The following is a 7,534-nucleotide window of genomic DNA, read 5'->3' as shown; positions in this document are numbered from 1 at the left end:
GCCGCAACCCAAAACGGTCACACAAGTGAGGAGTTTCCTTGGCCTTGTTGGTTTCTATAGGCGTTTTGTGAGAGATTTCAGCACCATTGCTGCACCTCTCAACGAGCTTACAAAGAAGGATGTGCCTTTTGTTTGGGGTACCACACAGGAAGAAGCCTTCACGGTATTGAAAGATAAGTTGACACATGCTCCTTTACTCCAACTTCCTGATTTTAATAAGACTTTTGAGCTTGAATGTGATGCTAGTGGAATTGGATTAGGAGATGTGTTATTACAAGATGGCAAACCTGTTGCATACTTTTCTGAAAAATTGAGTGGGCCTAGTCTGAACTATTCTACTTATGACAAAGAATTATATGCTCTTGTTTGGACCTTAGAAACATGGCAACATTATTTATGGCCCAAGGAATTTGTTATACATTCTGATCATGAATCTTTGAAACACATTAAAAGTCAAGCAAAACTGAACCGTAGACATGCTAAATGGGTTGAATTCATTGAGACTTTTCCTTATGTCATTAAACATAAAAAGGGTAAAGAAAATGTTATTGCTGATGCATTGTCTCGTCGTTATACTATGCTTTCACAACTTGACTTTAAAAATTTTGGTTTGGAGACCATCAAAGATCAATATGTCCATGATGCTGAATTTAAAGATGTATTGCAGAATTGTAAGGAAGGGAGAACTTGGAACAAGTTCGTTCTTAACGATGGATTTGTGTTTCGTGCTAACAAGCTATGCATTCCAGCTAGCTCTGTTCGTCTTTTGTTGTTGCAGGAGGCGCATGGAGGAGGATTAATGGGACACTTTGGCGTCAAGAAGACGAAGGATATACTTGCTACACATTTTTTTGGCCAAAGATGAGACGGAATGTTGAGCGTTTTGTTGCTCGCTGCACTACATGTCAAAAAGCTAAGTCACGACTCAATCCTCATATATGCCTTTTGCCTGTACCTAGTGTTCCTTGGGAGGATATATCTATGGACTTTGTTTTAAGTTTACCTCGAACAAAGAAGGGGAGGGATAGCATATTTGTTGTCGTGGATAGGTTCTCGAAAATGGCACACTGTATATCATGTCATAAAAGCGATGATGCTGTTAATGTTGCTGATTTGTTCTTTCGTGAAATTATTCGCTTGCATGGTGTGCCAAATACTATTGTTTCAGATCGTGATACTAAATTTTTTAGCCACTTTTGGAGATGTTTATGGGCTAAGTTGGGGACTAAACTGCTTTTTAGTACTACTTGTCACCCCCAAACTGATGGACAAACTGAAGTAGTCAATAGAACATTGTCTACTATGCTTAGGGCTATTTTGAAGAATAACAAGAAAATGTGGGAAGAATGCTTGCCTCATATTGAATTTGCTTATAATCGTTCATTGCATTCTACTACTAAGATGTGTCCTTTTGAAATTGTGTATGGTTTCCTACCTCGTGCACCTATTGATTTGTTGCCTCTTCCATCTTCGGAGAAGGTTAATTTTGATGCTAAAGAAAGTGCTGAATTGATTTTAAAAATGCATGAGTTAACTAAGGAAAACATTGAGCGTATGAATGCTAAATATAAACTTGCTGGAGATAAGGGTAGAAAAGATGTTTGTGTTTGCACCTGAAGATCTTGTTTGGTTACATTTGCGTAAGGATAGATTTCCTAATTTGCACAAATCAAAGCTAATGCCACGTGCTGATGGTCCTTTTAAGGTGTTAGAGAAAATAAATGATAATGCATATAAACTTGAGCTGCCTGCAGATTTTGGGGTTAGTCCCACTTTTAACATTACAGATTTGAAGCCTTATTTGGGTGAGGACGATGAACTTTCGTCGAGGACGACTTCATTTCAAGAAGGGGAGGATGATGAGGACATCAATACCATTGTTACACTCACAACCCCTGCTGCTGTACATACTGGACCAATTACTAGAGCTCGCGCACGCCAATTGAATTATCAGGTACTTTCGTTTCTTGGTAACGATTCTAATGTTCATGTGAATATGATGCTGCCTAAGTTGGATACATTTGTTTTGCTTACAAATGAAGGGTCTAGCCTGGACAAGAAAGATGAACATTGGAGCAAGTTCAAGCATGGAGATGATGGCATGCGCAAGGGGAGCAAGAACGGAGTTATAAGAAGAAATCTATTGTTTGTCCATGGGCTGTATACTCTTATTATTCTTGAATCAACTGTTTCTCTTTCGTGTTAAGTAGAAATCTATTTGTTTTTGTATTAGATAAGGGGATATTAATGCATTTGTTTAAATAAAAGAAGAACACAAGGAGATGAAGAGAGAGAGGTATTCGTCTCTGACTGTGAGTGACATGTCCCGGTCTTTGACTCTACCTCAGAGCCATCTAGTCTAGGGGCTAAGATGAATTGGAACATGGGTATATTTTTTGTTACGAATATAAACACGTTTAATAAGAAAGATGAAGCAATTTAACAATTTAAGGCTTGTATCAGGGTTGAAACCTCTGCGAGGAAGTGCATGTAATATCAATAGACCACTTGAAATATTTGGCCTAATAGCTTTGTTTGTTCAATTTACGAGTGATGAGGACATCAATACCATTGTTACACCCACAGCTCCTGCTGCTGTACATACTGGACCAATTATTAGAGCTCGCGCACGCCAATTGAATTATCAGGTACTTTCGTTTCTTGGTAACGATTCTAATGTTTATGTGAATATGATGCTGCCTAAGTTGGATACATTTGTTTTGCTTACAAATGAAGGGTCTAGCCTGGACAAGAAAGATGAACATTGGAGCAAGTTCAAGCATGGAGATGATGGCATGCGCAAGGGGAGCAAGAACGGAGTTACAAGTGATGATTCGAGGACTCTGAAGCCACCATAATGAGTGCATGAAGCATGGGACGAAATATGCAAGATGCCACTTTATAAATTTCGTCCAGAGGCTATTCTAGGTGCCGCGTCACCTTATTATTGGGCCAGTCCCATGTATTTTCGAAATACTTAAGTATATGCTGTTTTTAGAGTTTGTATGTGTGGGGAAACAAGAGTTAGAGTTGGTTTCGGACCCCTCCACCAAGGGCCATGAAATTCCCCCTCTCTCCTCCATATATACAACCCTTAGGGCATCGTTTAGACTTTGGATTTTGTTTAGATTAAAAGTTCGCCATAACTGCAACTTCGCGTACTTTGTTTGTGTCCAACGATCAGACCAAGACGTCACAGAACCCCACCTTGATCAATAAAGCTTTCATCTTATATTCGCAATATCCAGATTGCAATCTCAGTTTCTTACTTGTTCTTCGTTTGCTCGCAGGAAACAGGCCCTCGTGGTCAGGTTGATCGTGCTCCGGCGTGGTCAATAACCACTCGGAGTTGGTTTAGCGATTGCTAAGGCGCGACGTCGTCGCACGTTCGTAGTCGGATCGTCAAAGTTGACTTCCTCTAAAACGATAGCCACTATCTCATCGAAAGACAGGACACCTTTGCCTCTATCAACGAGTTTGTCTACACGTTGCCCTTACCGTGCTCATTGACGTCAGACTAAAAGACACAGATACATCCCAGACATTGTGTGTTCGGATACTTTATCCGATATGCCCCGACATTGATATCCCAGACATCGTGTGTTCGAACACATTCGAAGATGTCTCTTTGGATTATAAATTATAGTACAAGATTGTAGAGCGTGATGTTACAAAGAATAGGCTCCATGGAGACCTTTTAGAAAAATATATATCAAAATATACATGTTCTTCAAGCATGTACAAACTTTCGTCAACCAAATTCCGTTAGCATGCTACACACACAAATCTGGCCCAAATACAAAAAAGGAAAAAACCCATTTTAATCTATGTATTTTTTTCCAGCACATCACATACGAACATATGTGTTCATGAAATTTTATACGTGTATATATTCTACAATTTTTTCAGGTTTTTTTAGATGTGGAAATAGTATCTTCTCTGAAAATAAAAATAAAAAGCTTCATGGACCTCGGCCGCTGCGTGCACTTTTCGGAGATTGCAGCACTATTCCCTGAAGCGAGCCTCCCCCCCAAAAAGCGAGTCCCCTCCCGAGCGCGAAGCTAGGGTTTCTAGCCGCCGCCACCGCTGCCGGCCCGCCGCCGCCACCGCTGCCGGCCCGCCGCCGCGGCGAGCCCAGCCGGCCGAAGCCTCCGCTGCCCCGCCCCCGGTACAGGATCCCGGCAGCGCCTCCCTCCGTCAAGCAGCCGCTCCCACCAGCAGCGCCCCCCTCCCCGGAGCAGGCGCTCCCACCCAGCAACGCTGCCGACCGGAGCTACGCCGGCGACCAGTCCATAGGCAGGTAGCCACCACTCCTTCGTCCTTCCTACCTCTTCCCTCATCCCCCCTCCCTCCCTCCTCTTGCATCCTCTGTTTATTCAATTTTTTCCTGAATTTTTTATTGGATGAGTACTTGATGTAGATTTGATACTGTGAGAATATGATGATAATTATTTCTTGATGAGTACTTGCTGCATGATTCTTCCAGAGCATGTTCAAGTTTACATGTGAAAGGATTTTGCTTGATAGGTGTTTGTGATAATGCTTGTAAGGGCAAATGTTACAAATTGCATTTTTTTTCTTTCAGATGAGCAAATGTTTTGGTTTAAACATGTTATCAGTGAAACATGCAATGATTGACGATATATGAAAAGGAAAAGATTTAGTTGTTTTATCTGCACCGTCTTGACCTGAAACCATAGATTAGCAGTAACATGCAATTTGAGAGAGCAGGAGCTTTGTCTTGGTTATACTGGCCGAAATTGCTTAACACATTAGTACTAGTGGTATTGTTGGCATGATAGATGTCCCAAATCTGTTTATGATTGGGAATATAGTGGTGCTGTTATGCTGTGTTGTCGATTTTAACAGTCAGACCTAAAATATTACCGTTTAAGGTTATTGTCTCTCCTTTTGCATGTTAGCTGATTGTTCTTCAGGTTCTACCTTTTGTGTTATGCCATGATAGATGCACAACTAACTAATGATTTGATTTGATGCTATTTTACACTTACTAAAAGTCTAACTCTACCCCTTTGGAACTTCGAGTTGGAACAGGGCATCAACATTGTCAATTGGAGGGGCTTGGAACTGCTTCGGAATCCACAGTAGAGCAAACACGAAGGTAAGCTGCTATTCCTAGCTTCTATACATATGTTTTTGTGAATTAAAAAATAGTATAACGTATCCTGGCGCTTTTCCAAAATGCCTAATTTATGTATCCGTATCTGCCCGATACTGATACACCTATCCGTATCGGTGCATTTTAGCCTTGAGCTGTGTGTAGGTTTAGATGGATATTTTTTTTCTTTTGAGGAAACATGATGTCTGAGTGCAAGTGGTTCAAGCTTGTAAGTGTTGAAGATTGCTTTTTGGCCTGCACTCTACCCTGGGTAATGTGCATGATGTTCTCATATCTGCACTTGTTCACACTCCCCCCTAATGGTTCTTCTGACTTAAACATAAGTTTTGTTCCTTCCATTGTAAAGTGACCTCTTGGAACAATTCTTGAACAGAGAAGCGAACTAGCCAACTTTGAAATCAACATCATCTACTTAAAATTGCTAATTATTACCGGGTCCCTTTTTGACAAGACTGCCTATTTTAGGATAATGGCTCATCGTGGACACCTAGATGGACTAATGCGCCATGGTGCATTCTCTGGAGCCGGCCTCTCTGGCCGCCAGCCTTTGGAGCCTTCTCCTGCCACCATACTGGAGATCCTGGAAAACAAGCTTGCCGTGCAGACCGCAGAGGCAGAAAAACTTATCCGAGAAAATCAGCGATTGGCAGATAGCCATGCAGCCTTGAGAAAGGATATTATTGACACTGAGACAGAAATGCAAATGATTCGCACCCACCTAGGTGATGTCCAGGTAGAGACTGATATGCACATGAGAGATTTGGTGGAGAGAATCAGATTAATGGAGGCAGACATACAGGCTGGTGACGCAGTGAAGAAGGAACTTCACCAAGTGCATATGGAGGCAAAGCGACTTATTACTGAAAGGCAGATGCTTACTAATGACTTAGAGGCTGCGACTAAAGAACTACAGAAGTACTCTGGTGACAATAGTAACCTTACTGAATTGGTTGCGGAGCTAGATGGTCTACGGAAAGAGCATCACAGTCTAAGGTTTGTGATAATGACCCTTCTAAAACATTTTCGATGTCAGCCTGAGCTTTGGGTTTGTATTGGTATTTACTAATACAATTTTTGGCTCCTCGTGCAAAGATCTGCCTTCGAGTATGAGAAAAACACAAACATCAAGCAAGTTGAGCAGATGCGGACGATGGAAATGAACTTGATAACCATGACTAAAGAGGCGGACAAGTTACGAGCTGATTTGGCAAATGCTGCAAACAGAGCACATGGTATTTGATTTCTCCTTATTCTGTTGATCTAAATATGAGCGGAATCAGGTTGTGCTGTCTATGTAGAGGGTCACAACTCATAAGGTGGAATTAGACTGGGTTGTACTCTTGAGGCATTCGTGTGCCCCTACGTTTCACCAAATTTGTCATTTCTGACAGAAATTGCAGACTGGTATAGTCATGTCTAGGTGCATGTGTCCTGTGTTGCTCATGCCAAAGTAGATGTGTTATCCTGAAACTTACACCCTGTAGCAATTGTTTGATGTAGTTTAAACTCCAGCTTCTGCAAAAGAAATGGTGAACTTACTTTTTACTCCCTCCATTCCTAAAAGTAAGGCGTATTTTGTTTCGTTCAGATATGCATTTGACCAACAATTACTCCATAAATACAAGGTTATATGACATGAAATTTGTGTCACTATATTCGTATTTAAGAGTACTTCGTTATGATAGTGATTTTGTATCAGATGCATCAAATATTAAAACACTAATTGTTGGTCAAAGTCTTGTCTTAACGAAACGAAATACGCCTTATTCATCAGAACAGAGGGAGTAATAGCTTATGTGCTTAAGATATGTGTTCTGTTATTAGACTTATTTGATGAAAAGTCTGTCAAATATAGTTTACAGCTTATCTTACCTGCAAATTTGAGGACACTAAAGCTTATGAATAGTTTCATTAAACAGCTCTAAACTTGCAGCTAATGTCATGAGAAATTATGGTACATGCATGTATGAAAAAAACCCTGTAGGAACAAGGATTGCAACATAATTCTACTTTAATATGATTTTTTTGTGCTGGTGTTTATGGCTGGCTTGTACATATATCTGCATGCACTTTAATGACACTAATGCTTCACTGCATCTGATTTTTGAACAAGCAGCAGCACAGGTTACACCTCCACAGCCTGGGACAGGACAAGCTGCAGCGGCTTCAGCAGCCACAAATCCATATGCAAGTGCATATACCAGTCACCCCTCCGCATATCAGCAAGGAACTTCCCAAGCCGCGGCATACCAGCAGGGAACTGCCCAAGCCGCGGCATACCAGCAAGGAACTCCCCAATCCGCGGCATACCAGCAAGGAACCCCCCAATCCGCGGCATACCAGCAAGGAGCCCCCCAATCCGCGGCATACCAGCAAGGAGCCCCCCAATCCGCG

General features: G+C 41.5%; 1 protein-coding gene across 4 annotated transcripts in view; it reads left to right on the top strand.

Moving 5' to 3' along the window:
* Positions 1-4,087: 4,087 nt before the first annotated feature.
* The window catches only part of LOC119318215 (protein FLX-like 1), a 4,425-nt gene continuing 978 nt past the window's right edge, over positions 4,088-7,534 (top strand). Inside the window, exons 1-5 of one of the 4 annotated variants that reach the window (XM_037592742.1) lie at positions 4,088-4,296; positions 5,056-5,122; positions 5,606-6,133; positions 6,233-6,372; positions 7,257-7,534. In XM_037592742.1, the coding sequence (XP_037448639.1) occupies positions 5,610-6,133; positions 6,233-6,372; positions 7,257-7,534 (942 nt within the window). In that variant the 5' untranslated portion in view covers positions 4,088-4,296; positions 5,056-5,122; positions 5,606-5,609. Of the gene's footprint in view, positions 4,301-5,055; positions 5,123-5,605; positions 6,134-6,232; positions 6,373-7,256 lie in introns of all 4 variants that reach the window. The other 3 variants (XM_037592740.1, XM_037592741.1, XM_037592739.1) reach the window with 3 other exon arrangements.

Source organism: Triticum dicoccoides, chromosome 6A (assembly GCF_002162155.2).
Source record: "Triticum dicoccoides isolate Atlit2015 ecotype Zavitan chromosome 6A, WEW_v2.0, whole genome shotgun sequence".
Taxonomy (NCBI): Eukaryota; Viridiplantae; Streptophyta; class Magnoliopsida; order Poales; family Poaceae; genus Triticum; species Triticum dicoccoides.
Note: the sequence above shows the minus strand (reverse complement) of the source record. Positions and strands in the feature narration are given on the sequence as shown.